General features: G+C 43.5%; 2 protein-coding genes across 2 annotated transcripts in view; one reads left to right on the forward strand and one right to left on the reverse strand.

The window, feature by feature from the left end:
* BAG5 (BAG cochaperone 5) overlaps positions 1-21,991 on the reverse strand; it is a 250,321-nt gene that overhangs the window by 140,643 nt on the left and 87,687 nt on the right. Inside the window, exon 2 of the mRNA XM_078660252.1 lies at positions 5,534-5,633. The gene's annotated coding sequence lies outside the window, so the exon portion shown is untranslated. The remainder of the gene's footprint in view (positions 1-5,533; positions 5,634-21,991) is intronic.
* Positions 1-21,991, forward strand: part of COA8 (cytochrome c oxidase assembly factor 8) — a 61,097-nt gene that overhangs the window by 30,887 nt on the left and 8,219 nt on the right. The window contains exons 3-4 of the mRNA XM_078660253.1: positions 7,756-7,819; positions 12,536-12,626. Coding sequence (XP_078516379.1) covers positions 7,756-7,819; positions 12,536-12,626 — 155 coding nt within the window. The remainder of the gene's footprint in view (positions 1-7,755; positions 7,820-12,535; positions 12,627-21,991) is intronic.

Consider the following 21,991-nt stretch of genomic DNA (forward strand, 5'->3'; position numbering starts at 1 on the left):
CGACAGAAGTAGATAGCTTTGAAGGTTATGCAGCCTAGTTTAAACTTAATTCAGGCTTCATGGGGGAGCCACTGTAGTTATTTCATAACGAGGGTGGGCCATTTTTTAAAAAAAAGTTTACTTTTTGATTTATATGATATTGGCATGTGACTGATCGTTCACTGTGGTACTAATATTTCTGTCATTGGCCTGACACCTAACTCCATCTGAATGAGCCCTACCAGCATTTCAAAAGCAAATCTGTTGTGACTAACGTTTAACCCACCATATGGGCAATGTTGTGGTGATCCTGGGTTCAGCGGACTATCTCTCATCTATGGCAGGCGTCCGTGGGTAATCCTGACATTTAATTGACTCTGCTCCAACTGTGCTTATCTTGCAGAGCTGAGTCTGCCATGTGGTCTAAGTTGCCCCAAGTTTTGCTGAGTTGCCCATGTCATGTGTGAAAACATCAGCCACATAGGGCTCTGTTTTTCACCTTCCACGTGCTGCTATTTAAGGATTTTCCTCTTTTCCCACTACATTTGAAGAGGCTGGTTTTGGGTATGCTTTTAAACTGGAGCCACCTTGCAGAAATGTGACTGACTGCTCCCAGGTCATACCATCCCTTTAGAGGCAAGTCAGCAAAATGTACTAGACCATGTCAGGCAAGTATTTCCTAGTTAAACAAACTGTTCATAAAATTATACATACATTACAACGCTGAACATTGTATTTCCAGCCTAACAGGATTCCATATCTGGACATGAAAAATACACAGAGGTCAGACCAGTGTCACTAACCGCTGGCTCTAAAAGCCACCTTAGCTGCCGGATCTCCAGTCGTTCAAAGAGACCCCATTATTTGGAAAGTCCTATCCTTTGGTTGAGTAAAGAGGTCAAACAAGTTGTCCAGCATTTAATTTTACTTTCATTTCTGGAAGGGGCAAAACCAGTTTTCGAGTCCTGGATATGTTTGGATTCAAGTCCCTAACAGCTATTCATACAAGCTGTGAGAACTCCTTATTTGACACTGCTCCGACCAGGAGAATTTTGTGCAGTTTCTCTAAAGCTCTTGGTTCCGGAGTGGAGTTCTCGGGGTGTTGTATAGATAAATATTATGCACATGAGAGAATGATTTTAAACAACATTATATCTCGACTACCTGAGCCCAACTTGCATTTGACTATGTATCTTGTCAGAAACCCAAATTAGTAGCCCCTGAATCCTTACACATTCTTGCGTATAATTCCACATGTTGAAAATATTTCAAACAGAATTCTTGAAAACAACACATTGAAAAATGTATTGTATGCCCCTGTCAGTAATGATCCTCTATCTTTTGCTCAACCCTAGCAAGATTGCATGGCAAACTAAATATCACTTTTTTTGCTATTGGGATATTTTGTCAGATTACCGCGAGTACTACAGTGGAGGCAACCCTGTTCGTTGAAAGATCATTATGTGCCTTGCAGTGCTCATTTATGAGCATGAAGAATAACTATAGAAAGAGGAACTTGTGATTTCTTATTTACCTGGTTTATCTTGGTTGGTTTTATGAATAATTACCAGGAAACTGCCTTGACAAACAATTTGGTGTGGTAGATGGCAACTTCATTAAGAAGGCTAGGTACATAGAAAGCTTCAATTGAAACCACATATTCTTTGTGGGGCAATGTCCCTTAAAAATCAAGCAAGAAAAGACCTTCAACTATCACTTCTCTTGCAAGCTCTATAATGTGAGGTCAGATGCTCTTTTTCTGTAAGGAAGCCATTTAACCCTTATGTCATTTCATAAGAGGGAAAAGCAGTGGTTGCCTATCGTATCTACTGCATTTCTCTTTGTATTACTGAGTCCCAGGTTTAGCCGCCTCTTTCTTTAATTTGGGACCCGTAACCTGCTGACTACATTCAAGTGCCTTCTTTTATACTGATTATGGTATTGTTGATCAGTAGGCAATTTGGAGCCCTTTTATAGCTTATCATTGGTGGTTTTGATCCATTGGTCGAATATTTTCCATCTGATTGTTTTTTTTGTTTGTGTGTTTTTTTTAACAGTCTCTGTGTCTTTCTCCCACATTGAAACAAGAGAGAAAGCGCAGTGAATGTGCAACATGTGTGTGATAGTGCCTGTGTGCACACTGTAGTCTCTCTGACCCAATGACAACATCCCTCTTGTAACTGTTCTGCCACTGTGCTACCTACCCTGCTCCATCTGATGTTCACCTATGCACTCAGCCTGACCAATTCATGCACCTACCCAGCCTTCTGCTGTATCTACTTTGCTACCAAGCCTACCCTGGCTGTGACCTACTTAACTCTGTGCTATGCCTGCAGCTATCCTGTGGCTCCGTTATACCACATCAATCATGCATCTTACCTGTACACTCATGTTGCTGGCCTGCAGCCATCCTACAGCTACACACCATCTGACATGCACCTGAACTGGCACTCACCTTGCATGGTCAATGCACTTAAATAAATCTGCTATGCCACCACTCGGTGTTTGCCCCACTTCCTCCACCTATTCACCATGCACCTACTCTGTAGCTGGTCTACAATCAACCTGCATCTGATCTGCACATGCCATGCACTTGCTGTACATTTGCCTTGCACTAGCTGTGTGGTTACTTGCTGTCAGCCTTGTGCCTGCCCCATGTTTTACCAGTCCTGTCCTTGCACTTAACCTACGCATAAACTGCACATCTTTGCTTTGCAACTCATGCTCTTCATGGCTTTTGAGATACATCTTGCCACAATCTGTTGCCTCATATTATCTGGGCCAGCAGTCTTTATATTCTGCGGTGATTGTAACTAACATTAGTACAGGTACAGTGATGAAGTATTTTGACTGCTGATATGCTGCTCCCGATATCATTAACCCAGTCCACTGGCTAAATCCTGGGGCCTCCTTTCAACCAATGAAAGGCCCAGACAGTTCTAATACCGGAGGTCTATAAATCACATCTATCTTTTTACATTAGTGTTAAAATAGCCGTTGGTGTCTAAGTGCTGTAGACTCTTCATTGCGAAAAGGAGAGGCATGATGATGCAGACTGGTGAATTGTTTTTTTATAGACTTCTAAAATCTTAGTAGCATTCGGGCACTCTGTCAGGAGTCAACCACTTTAGTAGGGTGCAGCAAATATAATTCTAATAGGTGTCTTAACTACGTTTAGTCAAAAGCAATTTCTCGTTGGTGTCAACCTTTTAAACTATAGTATAGTCTCTTTATGTTTTTGGAGCACACTAGATTGTTCATGAGTGCCTGCGGTGTGAAACATGACATTGCATATGTGTTAGTGTCTCATACAATAATACCCTTTGTATAGTAACTACAGTTGGAAATTCAATTCTAGTAGCCATTGGAAGTGAGTGCAGTGTCCTGAGAGAGGAAAAGTGTTAGGACCTCCAGCTAATGCCCTAACTACAGAGTACTGCATCCATTGTGGTGTATCCAAAAATAGATTACTGGATTAAGTAGATCTACTTCTCCAAAGTTTAGCACATGGAGGTGAGCAGGGAGGTCAATATAGGTTATTTAAAATATTAAAGCTAATGAGTAACGGGTAGCCGCAGACCACGCTGGGATGTCTACCAGCAAGTTTCACTCAGTGCTGATAAATGTAGAAATATCCACAGTCGGACTATTATGCATGGGGTTGCTCTGTGTTTTTGATGCGCTTCAATGATCCCACATTGAGTAGCTGAGCCCCATGCCACACCACCATCAGTCTGAACTGGGTCCAGTAGGCCAGAAGCGTCCCTGGAAGCAGCAGTTCAGTCAGTGGTTTACAGGCATTGCTCTGTACACGCAGCCCTGACATCCCTGAAACTCCACCACTGCTGAGAGGTATGTGGGGGGTGTAAGCAGTAGGCACACACATCTCCAAACAGCTCCAGGTGGCATAGTGCACGCTTGGATTTCCATTAAACAAGTGTCAGAACGTGAGTATTAGTGAACAGTTCAACCGGGGCAGGGACATCTGACATGCCCAGCACACATTCCGGCCTTAAGGTAGCCTGCCATCCCACGTATCGTACTACTACTGTGTTCCGCTGCTGCTGTTGGCCTACTGGAGTGAGCAGGAGTAGATCAGCCCTGAACAGACACTGGTGGTATGCAAAGATACATTGCTTACTTCTAGTGTAAAATCGAACAGTCTGCAGAATGTTTCTACAAAAAGAGGTATTCATTTGTTGTCCTGCAATGTTGGCAAAAGTATTTTTCTTGCAGTAAATTTAGTGTTTTTGTTTTCTTTGAAGAGCCCATGATTAGCAGTTTCACTCACCAGGAATTGGTTGAGGAAACTCGGCTCAATGTTTGACCTTAAACATAATTCTACATGTATCCTGATGGGGCCACAGGTCTCCATTTAGATGGCATTCTTGGTGGGATTGTGCCAGGGTTTAGCTCACACATAACAGAAGTATATTGGTAGTTGAACAGAAACCTGCTTAAATTAACTCCATCAAAAGTAGACCTACTGCCAGTCAATCAATGTAATGAAATCTAGTTCTCTGCTTTTAGTCAAGGAGTATTCACCCAATTATTTTCACGGATCTGCAAATTAGGAGTTACTGTTGATTACAAGTTCCCTTCCACAGAAAATTGGGGGGAAGATTAATCAATCAATCAATCAATAAACTTGTAAAGCGCACTACTTAGCCGTGAGGGTCTCAAGGCGCTGAGGGGAGGAGGTGCTGCTACTGCTCGAAGAGCCGGGTCTTGAAGAGCTTTCTGAAGGTGAGCAGGTCTTGGGTCTGCCGCAGATGGGTGGGGAGGGTGTTCCAGGTTTTAGCGGCGAGGAAGGAGAAGGATCTGCCGCCGGAGGTTGTTCGTTGGATGCGTGGGACGGCGGCGAGGCTGGCGGAGCGGACCTGGCGGGCGGGGGTGTAGAAGTTGAGTCTTGTTCAGGGAGGCTGATCCGGTGTTGTGGAGTGCTTTGTGTGCGTGGATGAGGAGTTTGAAGGTGATCCTCTTGTTGATGGGGAGCCAGTGCAGGTCTCTTAGGTGGGAGGTGATGTGGCTGCGGCGGGGGATGTTGAGGATCAGTCGGGCGGAGGCGTTTTGGATGCGTTGTAGTGGTCGCAGGTGTTTCGCCGGGATTCCTGCGTAGAGTACATTGCCGTAGTCCAGCCTGCTGCTGACGAGGGCTTAGGTCACCGTTCTTCTGGTTTTGGCCGGGATCCACTTGTTAAGAGTTATTTTTCTTTTTAGGAGCTTTAAGATTGCTCTTTCTGTTCTTACCACATCAGGTGACAAGGTCACTGCAATCATATAATTGCATTAGACTAAGGCAAACATCTGTTATGCTCTCTTAGTATCTAAAACCTTGAGACGTTAGAAGGTATAAAATGTGGTGGCACAGCTGTTTTTCAGACCATGTCACTTTAATCATATTTCTCTGACATTGCACTTGCACTCAGTGCATTGGTTGCTGGTGGGGCAAAGAATTAATTAGCAGGCATGCTGTGTTATGGATCGTGCCTTTTCTGAAAATGGATCTCTGTTCTGGAACAAGAATTTTCACACTATTAATCAAGTCACATACCTTTTGCTTCATGTTTCAACGTCACTGGCTGCACCTCTGTACTCTTTGACTAAGCTGGTCACTGTTTCTTGCAGCATGCGATCAATCTGGGGTTTCTCTCCTGGAGGAAATACAACGTATAGAAGTTAATCCAAGATTCAGATAAGCTTTGGAAATATGCCTCTTCCCTCTGGAATACTTCCCATTACTTTACATTTACTTCAGGCACATCAACGCAAAGTTACCGTTCATGTGAACGTTGCATTGCACGAATAACATAACTGATAACTGCGTGTATAATCTGAAATGCAAAAAAAAGAACACAAATAGCCAGCCATTCTCCTCCTCCAGTAAGGCTGTGATCAGATAGACCATAGAACAATTTACCCAATGCAAGGTTGCATGAAACATTGTTTCATTCTAGTTTGCTTCTGGTGATCTACTTCTCATGATCACGGCCTGTGCATGCTTTCCTTGGTTCGGGGTTTACATTTTTAGGGCTGAGGAAAATGTACTCCTAAATATTGAAAGATGCCCAAGAATAAAGTGTTGCTAAACTCAACTTTACTTTGTTCTTCTCCTGGCGTGAAGAAGGAAACATTACGCAGACTGCATTTCTCTTATCGATTATTGCAACTGTTATTGCCCTTTTAGGATTCTTTCCTAAAACCTAATGTACTTTAATTTAGTTATTTTCAAGATATCCTTTTCCATACTTCTGAACTGATGTTTATGCCTTCTGTAACTCAAAGCCCTCTGAAATAACCTTCCACTTGTTCGCTTTCTTGTGTCTTCTTCCGCAACAATATTTTGCTCAACTCTTTTCTGTCACTTGTAAGGAATTTTCTTAGTATAATGTTTACTTATCCTTGTAAGGCACTTTAATTGCCCAACAGCTTATTAGCCCTGTACTAAAATAAGGATATATGTGATTGCCGCTGTCAGTATTGTGAAGTAAATACTGGTCATTAAATTGATGTAATCATTCACAAATCAGTATTCCCCAGTTGGTAAATTTCTCAAATTAAATTAATACATTAAAATTATTTCGGCAATCATTGACTCCATCTGTGTTGTCAAATGTGGTGTAGTAGTTATTCTCCAGTTCAGTTGTGTAAGCCGACATTATTCCTATCACAATTTTGCTTAATGATTTCTTTCATTAGGGTTGTATAGTATCCATTGCTCCTGTGCATCCCATACCTCGTGGGCCCGGAGTGTAATCCCTTCTGTTGGGCGCGAGTCCATACTGGCCTTCTCCATCCTTCGTACACTCCATAGCTTTAAAGTTATAAACTGAAAACTAAAAGCGCAATTGGTGTGTGGTTGAGCTAATTCATAATCCTGAACAGTGTTTCGCAGTTAGATGATCTTGTGAATTGCTTGGCATCCTTTGGCTATGCCCTTTTTCGGTACAGTTTGTATTATGGCAATACCTGATGGGACCAAGACTGACACATGTATTTCAAATGACTGGTCCTGCTTCTGACACGGATGCACCAGTTGATCTCGTCAAGTACTTTTGGTCTTTCTTCCATTCTCCTAAACTTGCTCTCTGGCTGCCTGAGTCCATGTTTGGTAATTGATTCTAAGGTCGATCACATCTAAGAAACTGACGGAAAATGGACCTGGTAAGTACTCTCTGAGAACCCATCCCTTTTAATGGAAACCTACAGGAGTTGGTAACCCCGTCGCTCTTGCTCAGGGTATACGGCAGAAGTAAATTAAATATGTCTATGTTGCATGCCGTTTGCTTGCCATTACGCAGGTCTGTCAGAGAGGCACACAATTATATTTCTTTGAAGGTCAGATTTCAAGGCTGGCTGCTTTTTTCTCTCATATCTGCCACAGCACAATGACCATGTAGATTCACCGCAGACCCCCTACATTTGAATTTAAAAACATTTGTACAGCGCTCGCATACCCAGCCGTTTCATGGTTTCATCTTTAGTACAAAGGGAGAAATTTTAGGATCCATAACTGTGAACTCTGCGTACATGCAGTATGCGTTCACATTTTTTGCCCCTTTGTTTCCTGTGTGATATCTCTGCATGCTGACTTTTGACATATTATTTATTCCAGGGCACAGCCATCACTCGCAAGCTATTTGTTAGTATTTCCAACAGCACTGTCTAGCACTGCAGTGTTTGGGTTATTGTGTTGATAATTGCTCTGCTTTAAATAATGCATTTATCTTCTTTAAAGAATTAGTCCACTAGCTCTAATGTACTTTATCTTTTTAGGAAAAAAAAGAATTTGTATCAGCAAGATTAAAAGAGAAAGGCTTGGACGAAAGAGACAAAGAAGGTAAATTATTCTGCATAATTGTTGTCTTTGCGTTTTGAGAGTTGCCTCAATGGCAAATAGGCTCTGGTATTAATCTGACCACCTCTAGATAGTCAGATTAAGTAAACTGCAAGTACACTTTTCCTTTTTGTAGAAGTCTTGCAGTAACATCAGTGAACGATGAGGCTAACAAGCAGACTGCTATTCTCCTTTACACATGTATTATCAAGTTATCAAATCCGTGCCCCTTTTGCACCACTCAGTCAGCTTCTATTGCAGCTATATTGTTCGAAGTTCATAATTTGATTGCGAATGAACTGTGCATGTGCTAAACCCTGGAAAATGACTAGCGCTTACTTGCCTTTCTGGTGACCTTGCATTGTGTGCTTCTCGATGGACCCCCAAAACGTAAACTGAAAACTGACTACAACAGGGGATGTGTTTTGAACCACATTGTGTTTAACTCAGATATCAGACATTTGTCTGAAATGGTTTCTTTCCAAAAAACAGCAGTAACATTCATAGACGACATTATTCTCTGGAATTCAAAACCCACGGGCCTTCAGGAATAATTATCATCTCTTAGGTCTTACACTAATAATTCTATTTTGAAATCTACATACAGGGAATGTAGCTTCTAGTGTTATTAAAAAGAAATACCTCACATTGTGGTTCATAGTTGAAAAACGTGTGTTGATTTGTATCAGTATTAAAGATTTGTTTCACTGACGCCCTCAAACCCAGCAGAAAGGGTGAACTAGTCACATTAGGTTTAGTGAAATTTAACCCTGTATACTAGGGTGGGGGGGGGGGTTATTTAGTCTACCTTTGACACTGGCCTATGAAGTTAGAATAGTCGCCATCATTTTGCATATGCTATAATTTGGACATTGACATGATTGGCATAAGAACTTGCTGAGCCCAAGTACACGTATGCACACGCCAGAAGTAAAAAAAAATTCTTATACGCCGCATTTGTTTCGGAAGTATAAAATAGGAATTGTAAGGAGCTAACCAAATTCAAACTAAAGAAGTTAGTAAGTATTATTATTAAAATTGTGGATCTCTTTTTAAGTACCTATGTGAAATCATGGCATTTAAGTGATATCCGTGAGGTCTGTCCAGGCAAATATTCTGACAATCAGTGATAAATATTTTCTAACCTCATGTAATTCTCATGGTTAATGAGATAAACCCGATGACTGCCATGTATAATGACATTCTTTGGGCAAAGCTCTCTTTTCGACAGGATCACTAAGATATCTCATCACCTTTGCCTTTTACAGGCCCTCCAGTCCATGACTGTTTTATGCCAGCTTTCTTTTGATTTGTCTTCCTGGTCCTTTATCCACCCCCTTCTACAGGTCAATCCTCTGCCTCCACGTTATTCTTCTCCCCGCCCCAATCGCATTTTCCTACCTTACCAATAACAACTTTTTTCTCTGAGTCAACCTTTTTTTATCTCTGTTTATTTTTAATTTGTTAAAATGTGTGCTCCCTCCTTTTCCCACTTCTTTTTTCTTTCTGCCTCATTGCCTCTTCTTTCATAGAAAAACCACAAACTTTTTAGGCTTTGTTGCACCTTCTGTTGTCTTAAAACTATTCTTCAATCCACTGTCTTTCCTTTTATGATTTATGGTAAGATTCTTTTTAGATTTTTTTGTTCAGAAAAAAGACCTTGTACTTCGAACCTGGCATTTAATACTGGCTCCTTCATTAATCATCCTTGCAGTTTGCCCAGTTTGACTGTTCGTCAGGCTAATGTTGTTCTGTTTGTCATGTGTTTTTGTTAGCACCACATATTTCCCAGGGAAGACCTCAATGGTTTGCAACTTGACTATCATTATGGCTCACTAACCACTGCATCTTGGCAACCATGGAACAGGAGCACCACTGTACCGCAAATGTATGTTGTGCTGAACTGGCGAGACAAAAAAGCAGCCTCTCTGATACATTGAGCTACACAAGGGCTGCCCAAAGTTTGGCTAGCCTGAGTGGACCCTGGACCACAGATTTAGTATGTAGTAGCATTGGATTTAGCTCTCAGCAAACTAAAGAATCATCAGATTGTCTTGAAACTACAACTCTATCAGCACCTTGTCATACAAATGACATTGTTCTAATATGTCATACACATATGAGCTTACAGAGGAGTGGTGAATGTTTGGCTGCCTATGTGAAGCAAAATAACAAGATATTCAATCGGCCTAAAGCACAATGTTTGTTTTTCATGGCTGAAAGGAATACAGCAGAGCATGCCTCTATGAAGCTCTTAGAAACAATGAATAATTGAGTAGTTAGTTATTTATAGTTAGTATTTAAGAACTAGATTCTGACGAAAGTGTAAACAGTATATCTAAATCCAAGTTTAAAATGGTAGTGAAAAGGACACTGCTAGAACGAAGAAAGGAACTAAATCTGGACCACGTCCGTAAGTTATCTACTTGCCAAAGGTATATGCATTACTACTTGCCGTTGTGTGAACAGATTACGAGATTGAAGGAAGTCATCTGATAAAATGAAGGCCACGTTTTTGATTATGGTATATTATCTCTTTAGATGAATATAATACTCTTTATATTGAAATTCACAAATATTAGCTCTACACCCAGAATAAATTACTTTTTAATTAGCCTAGGGTCATACAAGAAAGAGGGAAGTGATAATTTAGTTAGGGCCGGTATGATTCAATTGTCTTTTATTTGAAATTATGATTATGCTCACTAAGGTTTGTAAAATTATGAGGTGCTAGCTTAGTTCACCCTACATTGTAAATTGTAAGGACTGATGATACACAAGCCTTTTTTAAAAAAAAACTGTTATGATGTTAATTTTATGTTTTTTGAAGTTTGTATGGTATATTGATAATCTAAACAAACTAAATAGATTTAAAAAATCATGGAATGTATAGGTAGCTAAACAGTCAATCAAAAGATCTATTGGGCAGCAGGAAAGGCACTGAACTGTGCCCTTGTGAATCTGGGTGATTAGTGACACCCACCATTTCCAGAAATCTGTGTTTACGTGCAGGTAATTAATGCCCAGCAACAAGGCAAATGGGTAAATGAATAAGGCTACCTTACCTCCACCTTTCTAAAGGCCATAATAGAAAAAAGCAGATGTGTGTTAAAGTGTTCTTTTCAGAAAGAGCAGTTGTTTCACGGTGAGACTCAAGTTGTAAGATTACTGAATTTGAAGTAAGGGAGTTTGTTTTTTGAATAGGAATAAAAAAACATGCTGATGGTGTAAAAATAAACTCATCTTAAATGATGTTTAATATACATTTTGATTCATAATGTCTCAATTAAGGGTGCTCATATTTCTTTTGTAAGCAAATTATATTTTCATGGTATGACTCGTAATCACAAGGTGATATTGTGCGTTCTGTAGTGACCTGGACATTATGCTCATGAACTGTTTTGTTGAGATGACCTCCAGTCTGCTGGAGTGTAAACTTCACCGGCATACCACAAGTCCTTTCAATTTGTACTTCACAATCAAAATCCGCCTTGGAATGTCCCCTTCTAGGGACATTACGCAAGATATACTGACTTTGTATCTCTTATTCTGAGTTCCAGACACCCACAATTTACTGGGCGAGTGGGGGGGGGGGAGGTGTGGGAGGGTGTGAACGACTCCAGGTAGGTATTGCTTTACTGTGTGGATAGTTTTAAGGTTGCCAGGTCCATCGTTATGCAACGATGAATATAACGTGTTTTTCTTAATCTTCATCCGCCAGCAGCTGCCAAACAGACTGCTTGGTGTTCTTTACCAGATTAGTACTTTTGCAGAGAGAGTGCTGTGATGAACTAGAGATGGTTTCTTATATGTTAGTTTTATTGCTTGCCCTGAACATATCAAGCTTAGGTGCTATTTAAACACAGCTCCTCGCCACCATAATCCGCTCTTTAATTTCAAAATCAGTGTTTTGACCACTTCCGTGCTGATGACGGAACCGCTCCGTCATCAGCCGCGGTAGCGCTGTGCTGATGACGGAGCGGTTCCGTCATGGCCCGCCCGACGGGCCTGCGCGGCACTGATTTCGTGCCTGCGCTGTGTGCTATTGAACGGGCGGGACCATGACGGAACCGCTCCATCATGAGCACAGCTCAACCGAGGTTGGTGACGGAGCGGTTCCGTCACCAGCATGGGCGCGCCGCGCGGCCCCCCCGCCCCCTTAGCGCTGCGGCGGAATAGCCGCCGCAGAAAAGTTGTTAATAATCATATTAGCAACTTCGGTTTTTGAGTGTTTCATAATAAAGCTTTGAAAGCGGGTATTTCCATAACTCGTGTTTTTATACTCCATGTACCAATCGCAGCACGTTGGAATACCGAGTTCGTTTTGCTGGGATTGAAAACTCATGACGACCAGGTCAAAGCAGATTTCCTGCCAGTTAAAAATGTTTGGCATAACACTATGCCAAAAGGTTTCTATAGAAAAAGATATATGTATTTGCAGAGAATGCCGACTTACACTGTTTTACTGGCGGGCATAGAGATTTTTGAAAAAGTTTATTATACAAAGTTTTGCTCTCCTTTGCATGTGACGCAGAACATCACAACACCATTGGCACACATCATTTGCATAAAAATTGTGGTGATTAATCAGATTCTGCTCTATTTTATCTGCCCCAGACAGATAAACTTGCTCATGACTACCCATATTTTGTAATTTGCTGTTTGTAAATTCTTTTTATTCTAAAAGTGTAATCTATGTGTGTTGGTTTTTAATTTCAGGTCGAAAAAGAATATTGAATGTGGACGAAATGGCAGATTTTTATAAGGAGTTTTTACGTAAAAACTTTTACAAACATGCACATTATAATAGGTAAGTGTTAATCTCATGCTTGAATTGTAGTGATGAATGCTGCAAATGACTGAACATAAATGGTGATATCACTCAGCACAGTCCTAAAGCACATTTTGCTTTTCTGGTTTACATAACTGCCCAAGTTGTGCCTATGCTGCCTCACTGTCTGCTGCTTTCTTATTTCAGTGATATATTTACATGAATAGTTATTCTGATTGTGGTTACTATTAGCAAAGCACATCGCTCTGTATATGAAGATTTCGGCTGTCCATCATTAACAAACTGGTACCAAAATGGTAAAAAAAATCTTGCTGCATCAATGAAAAGTTTTAGGATAGGCCTATGTACTACTGCAGTATTACTGACTCAGTTCATACGTTCATTGCAAGATGAGGAATGGGATTTCTTGCTAGAATACCCTCGAAAGATTCCTTACAATTCCCGATTTCCATTTATTCAATTTTCCATCTTACACCGCGCCTATTTCACCCCACACAGATTACATGCCATGTTACCAACTATCCCATTGGCCTGCCTGCGCTGTCGCACACAAGAAGCCGATTTATTACACGTTATGGGCATGCTCCACACTGACTCACTATTGGACACAAATCACATTCATTCTATAAGATCTCATAGAACAGACACACTGACTCACTTTAGAAAGTTGTATACTTGGCAATTTTCCCAAGCTTTCTTATCGACCTGGCATTGCTGTTCGCTAGACACCAGCTCAGGAAAGTGTTGGAAATCTCATTCTGCTCCTTTGGTTTCTCAGTGACACGAAGAGGTGGAGAAATGGGTCCAAGCTTAAAGTAGTGCACTAAAATTGTGAGGAATATTGAGGCTTATGGGAAAGGCCTACAGCTCTGGAATTGGATGCCCTATTTAGAGTCTTTTAAAACCCTTAAAATAGCAGATTTATAACCTGCCTTTAGCCCCTATTTTACGGCTAGTACTTAATGGCAAAGCTAGTTGGGAGTACATAAAATACCTGCAACACTAAATGTTAAAGGATGCCTGGTCGCTCTAGGATCTCTACCACGACAAATTGTCTATTACCTTGGAATGTGGTGTATACACTGTGCCGAGCTGAAAATCTGGCTTTAAAGTTGACTAATATAGAATGTTTAAAATCCTTATCCCTCCAAATGACCATGTCTAGTTTAAGGTGGGTGTGTACTGGGTTTCTTTTTCAACGTTAAAATAGTAATTGCAATACAAACCTATCAGTACGCTTCACCCGTGGAAAGGATCACCACCTTTACCGGTGTATAACACGTAGCAGATTGAATCTATGTATTACATGAAAGCAATATGTGTCTTTGAAAAATGCAATAAAGTTTGTTTAAAAAAAAGTATTACTCAGTTGAGGTTATCTGCTACTGTTCAAATTTTTGATCACCATACATTGCTAATAGACTTAAATTCTCTTACTGACTTTCAAAGACTGATTAAAACAGTCATTGCTTTGTAGATATGGTAAGCTGCCAAATAAAATAGCTTTTCATATCTTCTGTTTTGGAAACTTGAGAGAGCAGCGCATCTGAACACCGGGTCCCTTGAAATAGAATCTGATTCTTTTTATCCAGTTTAATAGTTTTATTGTATGTGAGCAGTGTCCAAAATATTGGTATAATATTCCATAGTATATTGAAAAGAATAATGCATATTACAAAAATATGACATACATTATTATTAAATAACTATAGCTATACAAATATAATGTTAATAGACCCAGAATAATGTATTTTAAAACCTTTAAACGAAATGCAACTAAGGCCGAATATCTTCTGTGCTTATGTAAAGGTCCTGATCCTTTCAGCAATCTGGTGATCAAGAAATTGCTCACAACATCCTACTATTTTTTACAATTTATGTTATATATTTTGTGTTCTTTCTGGACTCCTCCCTGCATGTCGATGGCCGTATGTTATCTGCATAATACCGCAAGCTACGTAAAGTCTAGTGCCAAGGTGTGGCAAGATGACTGCATGGTAGGACAAGTTTTCTGCCTCCCCATCACGGGCTACCATCATCAACCATAATCAGGAAAGCAACAGACCCGGGTGTCGCACCCGGGGATCCTGTTGCACCCGGAGGCACAAACTGGAGCAGAGCGGTAAGGTTCCAATGGAGGAGATGTGTAGTCAGAGCAGAACACTTCAGGGACCCATGATGGTGCCAGCCGAACCTAGCAATTGATCTGGTTGGGGCCATGCACACTTTGGGCAGAACTCCTCATTTTTCTTTTATGAAGGTGAGGACTGGCTGCAGGGGATGAGACTATGGGGCCTTACAAAGGCGTGGCGGGCAAAATATGGCAATGAGAGGACTCACCCACCTGAACTTCATGTAGGAGATTTACAAGCAGAGTAGAAGGGCTGCGGTCTCTATATGATCCAGCTTTCATGGGTGAATCGCAAGGCTAGTTGGTAAGACGGACCTCAGTCAGCCCCTGGAGAAATAGTTTGCAACCCCTCAGTGCTGGGGTCCCAGGAGGCCCTGTGCTTATTTGGTGTTGGTCTGTAGAGATCAGGGTTCTTCCCAGATGACTGTTCCACCAATGATGCAACCAAGTGAGCTTGGTGGATCCCATCTGAAGTGAGGGGAGTCTACATGAGTCCCAAACATTTTCAAAGCACTTCTCCACATCAACAGTCCCGCACTGTTGTACTGGGTGGGGGGGGGGCTGTTCCTAGGCACAAGTGATGGGATACATCTGTCTCTAACACTGCAACAGAGGACGAGGGTGTCCCCTTTCTCCCCTTTTGTTCTCACTAGCTCTGGAGCCGTTGGCCTCCTGGATCCGCTCGGAGCCCTCGGTTCGAGGTCTCCGATGGTCACCACAGTAGGAGGACAGGATCTCTCTGTATGCGGACGATATTTTACTTTATTTGGCCTCACCTAGGAAATCCCTGGATGCAGTTTGCGATGTGTTGACCTCCTTTGGCCAGAATTCAGGGTTACCTATAAACTGGGGAAAATCGCTTTTGTTCGTTCTTAGTGGGGACACTCCGCTTCCTCCGCGAAACTGTCCGATTCAAATAGCTACTGGCGGGTTTAGATACTTAGGGATCTTTGTCTCATTGGACCCTATAGTCCGTTACGAGAGGAATCTGCTTCCCCCATTGGTCAGACTTAGAATCGATGTGGCTGGTTGGAAGAAGCTCCCTCTTTCCCTGCTGAGGCGTGCAACCCTCTTTAAAATGATGTCTCTGCCTCGGTTTCTTTACGCCCTACAAAACACTTTAGATGTAGTGCCCGCTAGTTATTTTCGAAAGGTCGAAGGGTTACAACGCAGACTATTATGGGAGGGTAGACCCCGGATCGCATTAGCCAAATTGACGCTTCCTTGGTATGACGGCGGGATTGCGCTCCCTGATATTCGGCGCTACTATTGAGCCTCTCAGTTGACAGCCATTAACCTTAGCACTTATGGGCCCCCCTCTGACCCTTGATATGCAATGGATAGATGGCTTCTTCCTGGAGGCAATTATAACAGGGCATTGTATACTAGGACGGCCGGAAAAAGTTTGACAGGGCCGATTAAGCATGCGGTGCAAATCTGGCGTGATGCCACTAGCTCTTTGGGATGGAGAGACCGTTTGACGCAGGCAACCCCACTATTTGATTCTGACAGGTTAGGCAAGCTTTGGAATACAAAGGGTTTTGACAAATGAGACTTGATTGGGATCTCGACTATTGGCGACGTTTGGGCTAAGGGGTGGATCAAAAAGTTTCTGGAATTGCAAACTGAATATAAATTGGGAAGTACTGAGTACTTTCGCTATGCACAGGTCAGACATGCGTTGATGGCAGCCCTGCCGGAGGCGGCGGACCTGCCCGAGGCGTCACCTCTGGAAGACAGAATTTTGGATGGCCATCTGCCCGAAAAAACTATTTCCCTGATTTATAAAAAGCTGATCAATCATAGAGCGGATCTCCTGGTTGGGTTAAGGGACAAATGGTTGCAAGATGGTGTTGAATTAGATGATGAGGACTGGCAAACGGCTGTGTCTTCGCCGAAGGTAGTCGCGATCACAGCACGCCTTCGGCTTGTTCAGTTGAAAATATTGCACAGAGTTTATGTCACAGGAACCCGCCTGGTTCGGATGGTGCTGTCAGAGACGGATTTGTGCAGACGGGGGTGTGGTCTTGTGGGTATGTTCCTCCATATTGTTTGGGAGTGTCGTTATGTAGCCGAATAGAAGAATGGAAAGAGAACATGGATTGATGTATGTTCCGCGAAAAAACTGTCTATGTGGCGCGGGGCCGCCCGCGTAAGTGGGCATCTGTGTGGGGGTTATGGAACCGATACAGGGGAGACACATGTGTGCCACCTGTTGATTCTCCCATTGATGTTCCTACCTCTCCTTGATTGTTTTTTATTTGTGTATCATGTTTCCCGCCTCCCCCCTCACCCTCTCTTTCTCCTGACGAGATGATGTGCAATACGGGAGAGTGTCTCCCCCATGTTATGCCTTTGTTTTATTTTGATGCCTTGTTTCAATAAAAAGAAATATTTAAAAAAAAACTGCAACAGAGACTGTCACAGACTGCAGGGGCAAGGGAGGCAATCAGAGGAAGATGGACCACTCCTAAGAGGAATTACTTCTGAAGCCCTCTGCACTGAAGGTGGAGAAGCTGCAGAAGAGCAGGCAGGAAGAGTAGCTGCTCTTGGGTCCCACGTCCCATAGGAGTTTGGCTTCCAACATATCCATCACAAGGAAAGTTATGGTATAGATATTCCAAAACCTACAAGAACATTTTGCATCCCTGAGAAGTAAACTGAATATGGAAATTCAAGAAATTAAAAAGGATGAGAACTGGTGGTGTCGTATGGCTTGTACTTTTTCAAGTAAAACTGCATTTGTTGGACAACATAAATGTTGATCTGGTGCCAGACTGATTTTGAGCACCTCTCAGAATATGTTGCCTATAGTCCTGCTAGCTTACAGTGTACCATCGGCACCCCTAACCTTGCAGGGTAACAAATGTGTGCGCAACCTCGGAACATGGCAACCCTGATCCCCCAAGGAAATTGTGGTAACAGATCTAGAACCTTTTCGGTCAGTTTCTCATGCACACCCAAAGAGATAAACAAGAATACACAACATGCAGTTTCAATATTGAGGCATTGTGATTCTTAAGTAAAATACGTGTGCTGCATTATAGAAAACGATATGCTTACATACAAGTACCGTAATATAGTGTACTCCTACCTAGCGCATTCTACCCTATAGTGTCCAAGGTGTGTGGATATGCAATTCCCTGTCTGGGTTGTCTAACTCCCCATTACCTGTGGGTTCGTGACAGCAAGCTGCCTGCCTTGGTGTATAGTTGGACAGCATCCCTCGCATGAGGCAACCGGAATAAGCTGAACTGGAATTCCGGCATGGACCGACCTGTCGGTGCCAGGGAAATGCTCCTCAGAATAAACAAAGTCTTGATGTCACATATATAATAACATCTTCCATGTTATCACGGAGAAGCCCCAGGGAGGCTGCTATTGCTTTTTCTGTTGTGATAGCTCAGTCGCAGATTGGCCAAAACAAACAACATCTTGCTTGCTGAATCTAGCCCTTATACAGAATGTTCAAGTTCTTTCTGATAGAGTGGCTATGAAGTGGTGGTGTAAGCAAACTGAGTTTGAAGAAAGCTATCCTGTGTGTGCACGCAAATGAATATATGTCAAATGTCACAGTGTTTAGGGAGAGAAGGCAATTAAGAATGTGCGCATGTAAAGATGGCATTTCCTAACCAGGCCTAATACCGCCATGTGACAGTGGAGAAGGACTTCTCCCAGGAACAGTCCAACAACAGTTGCTCTGATGAAGTTGATTAAATCTAGCAGCTATCGGCACTACAAGGCCGAAACCTTATGCTACAGGCCCACACCGAAGTTCTTGAAAACACTGTGGTGCAAAGTCTTGACAATAGAATCAACTTGAGAGAGCTTTGAGACTATTACCGACAAAGAATGGTGGGTTCTCTTCCAGGGGATCCTCATCAATAGTCATAAGCACTGAATATTCCCGCCCATGTGCGGGACCCCGGAAACAAAAAATATATATGTAAAAACCACATATATCTCGCTCCAAATATATTTAAATACATATATCATTTTTCTCACACCAATGCAGCTCTAAAACCGAAGGCTAGACAATGTAAACACTTGTATATGTACAGCAATTAGAAAGGAAATAAAAAACACATTAGGTCAAATAGTCCTTGAACTTTGTATTTTAATGAGTAAAAGCACTAATAAATCTTGAAAATTGCTCATAAAAGACATTGTCAGCCATAGGCTGCATTGAAAAGTGAATAACACAGAAACTGAAAAAAATGTCAGTTAAAACTGGCACCGTGCCTTTAAGGCAGCCATGACCCCAGGCTTCCCATAATGCCTCAGGGGTGACAGTTAGGTCAGTTGTTCTTTCCGGCTCTTTCAGTCAGGACCCCGGTAAAACAGCTCCCACCTTTTTTTGACTTTCTGTCAAAAATATTTGGTGTTTTCCTTCAATTTTTGGATTCACTCGACGGCTTTTAGCTTTAGAGAGATACTGCTACCTTTTTTGGGCTCAAAAAATGTCAATTTATTGTCAAAAATGCCCTCTCTTATTATTCCCTACCCATCCTGTGGGAATAAGAAAGCTAAGACTGATACACATCCTGTGTGTATCCTCTGTCTTCCTGACTCTCATTCTACAGAAAGCTGTGTTCACTGCAAGTCCTTGTCAAGTAGAACTCTCAAGGACAGAGAAAAAATCAGAATGTATGGACTTTCTGAGAGAGGTAGGGCTCCAAAGAGACAGAAAAAGCGGAGGGCGCGGTCGACGTCGAGAGATGTCCCGGTTTGCTCCTCTTCGGCGTCGGCATCGGCGTCGAAGGTTCCATTGATGACGGCGGCTAGTCAAATCCCCTCGACGGTGAAGACTTCAGCGTCGAGAGTCATGGTAACTCCGCTGCTGTCAACCGGGCGATGTGCAGCGTCGAGAGAGAGGTCGTCGTTGGAGCATGGCGGTCGAAACCTCCGCCGTCGAAGCCTCAGGTCCAGTCTTCGATGTCGAAGCTTCCATCGATGCCTAGTCATCAGCGTTCGGCGTCGAGGCATCCTCCGTCGGCGTCCCGTCATTGACGCTCGACGTCGAGGCACCCTCCGTCGGCGTCCCATCATCAACGCTCGACGTCGAGGCACCCTCCGTCGTCGCCAAGCCATCGGCGATCGACGTCGAGGCACCCTCCGTCGCCGTCCCATCATCGACGGTCGACATCGAGACATCCTCCGTCGGCTTCTCACCATCGATGCTCGACGTCAAGGCATTCACCGTCATCGACAGGACATCGGCGTTCGCCGTCGAGACATCCATCGTAGTCCAGTCGAGGGCATTCAGTTTCAAAGCATCCTCCGTCGGCGTCCAGTCATAGGCGCTCGAAGTCGAGAAGGCCTCCGTCGACGCCACCTCACCGACGTTCGACGACGAGACATGGGACTCCAGCGCAGTCTCTTCAGATTCATTAGCCAATGGACACCGAGACGTAGAGCCGGCCGGCTCCGTCCTCGAGTCATGGGCCTGCATCTCAGAGGTCCTCAAGAACAGCTTCAGCTGCAGAGGGTGACCATGGTTCTCCAGGGAGCATCAGTCACTCTGCCAAGAGGAAGAGAACTCCAGAGCATCGTTCTCATAGTCGTTCGGCTTCTCCTGTGAGCCTTTCTTCCTCATTAAGTTCTTCTTCTGGCCCTGATGTGATCATTTATACGTCGGGCGGCGAGGGATCAAGGCATTCTCCTTCACCTACTCCACATGGGCGAAAGGAGGTAACACCTGCACGCTCTCCAGTGAGGGACGCCGCACAGCAGACTCCGGCCGTCAGACTGTCTCCGCGATGGTATGCACCCCTACATCACTGGGCTACAGACAAGGAGACAGCGGCTCGATTGCAGCAGCCTATCTCTAGGCCTAGAGAACGGTCTCGCTCTCCGGTGAGGTCCAAAGGAAGATCACGCTCCCCGGTTCGCCGTAGGGAAAGATCACGCTCCAGGGTTCGATCCTCCAGGCGTAGATCAAGATCTAGGAGCAGGAGGAGAGAACAAAGATCACCTACGACCTCTTCTTCTCCGACATGCTCCCATAGAGACTACTCGCCCACTCTGACGGATTCCCTGCCATCAAGGGTATCTCCGATCGATGATATTTTCACCTTTCAGGACATACTGGGTAGAGGGGCTCTGAAACTGGGAGTTCCGTTAACAACTCCGCAGGTCAAGACCTCCGTGATTTTTGAAACGCTGCATCACAGGTCGGCACCTAAACCCCTTTTACCGTTAGCGCCTGGTATCATAGAGCCGGTGATGGAGATATTCATCACTCCAGCAACGGTCAAAGCGGCTCCGGCAAGGATCCTGAAGAAGTACAGATCTCCAGAGGAGGACCCTCTGTTTCTAAGAGCTGATCCGTCCCCGGACTCAGTAATCATCGCAGCAGCAAAGAAGTCCAGTGTGGTTTCTTCTTTCACCACTGTACCTCCGGACAAGGACGGCAAGACGCAAGATTCGTGGGGGAGACGAGTCTGTAGTACTTCAGCGTCTTTTCTTAAGGTTTCCAACACAGAGGCCCTTGTTACGATAGGTCTCTGTGGGATTCTCTACAGCGTTTTGTGGACAAGCTCCCTCAAGAAGACCGTAAGGACTTTGAGGAGATCCTTCTGGAAGGCGGTCAAGTCTCCAACCAAATTATAGGTGCCGCAGCAGACGGGGCTACCCTGGCGGCGCATGAATATGCCCAAGCGCGCTTTCTGAACTTGCCCTTCTCGGGGACCTCACTGTTTGGAGCGAGCACGGACGAAGAGATGCAGCGCATGAAAGCAGAGCTGGACACTCTCAAGGCGGTAGGGCTCGAAAAGAAAAAATAATTCAAAAAGAAATACCGCTCCTACAACAAGGGCTCTTTAAAACAGCGGGTTCAAACCCCTAACTGGCAGAAGAGTCAAGACCAGCAGGGCCAGCAAAAATCCCAGTATAGAGGAAAGCGTAATTCCAGAGGAGGGAATCAGCGCCAGGGCAACAATGCCGGCAAAGCTCAGTCAAAACAATGAGTCTTTCCTTCCCCCAGCGCCGTGGACCACTCCAGTTGGGGGAAGCCTTGCGGGTCATTTGGAAGAGTGGCGAAACATCACAAACGACAGATGGGTGTTAGCTACACTTCAGCATGGATACTGTCTTCGTTTCAGTCATCAGCCTCCACCTGTTCCCCCAATGGCAACATCGAATCATCAGTTACACCTTCTGCAAAAAGAAGTGGCCACTCTTCTCGAGAAGTCAGCCATCAAGAGAGTGCCAGTGTCTCAAAGGGGAAAAGGAGTGTACTTCGGATATTTTC

The sequence above is a fragment of the Lissotriton helveticus genome, chromosome 9 (genome assembly GCF_964261635.1).
Source record: "Lissotriton helveticus chromosome 9, aLisHel1.1, whole genome shotgun sequence".
NCBI lineage: Eukaryota > Metazoa > Chordata > Amphibia > Caudata > Salamandridae > Lissotriton > Lissotriton helveticus.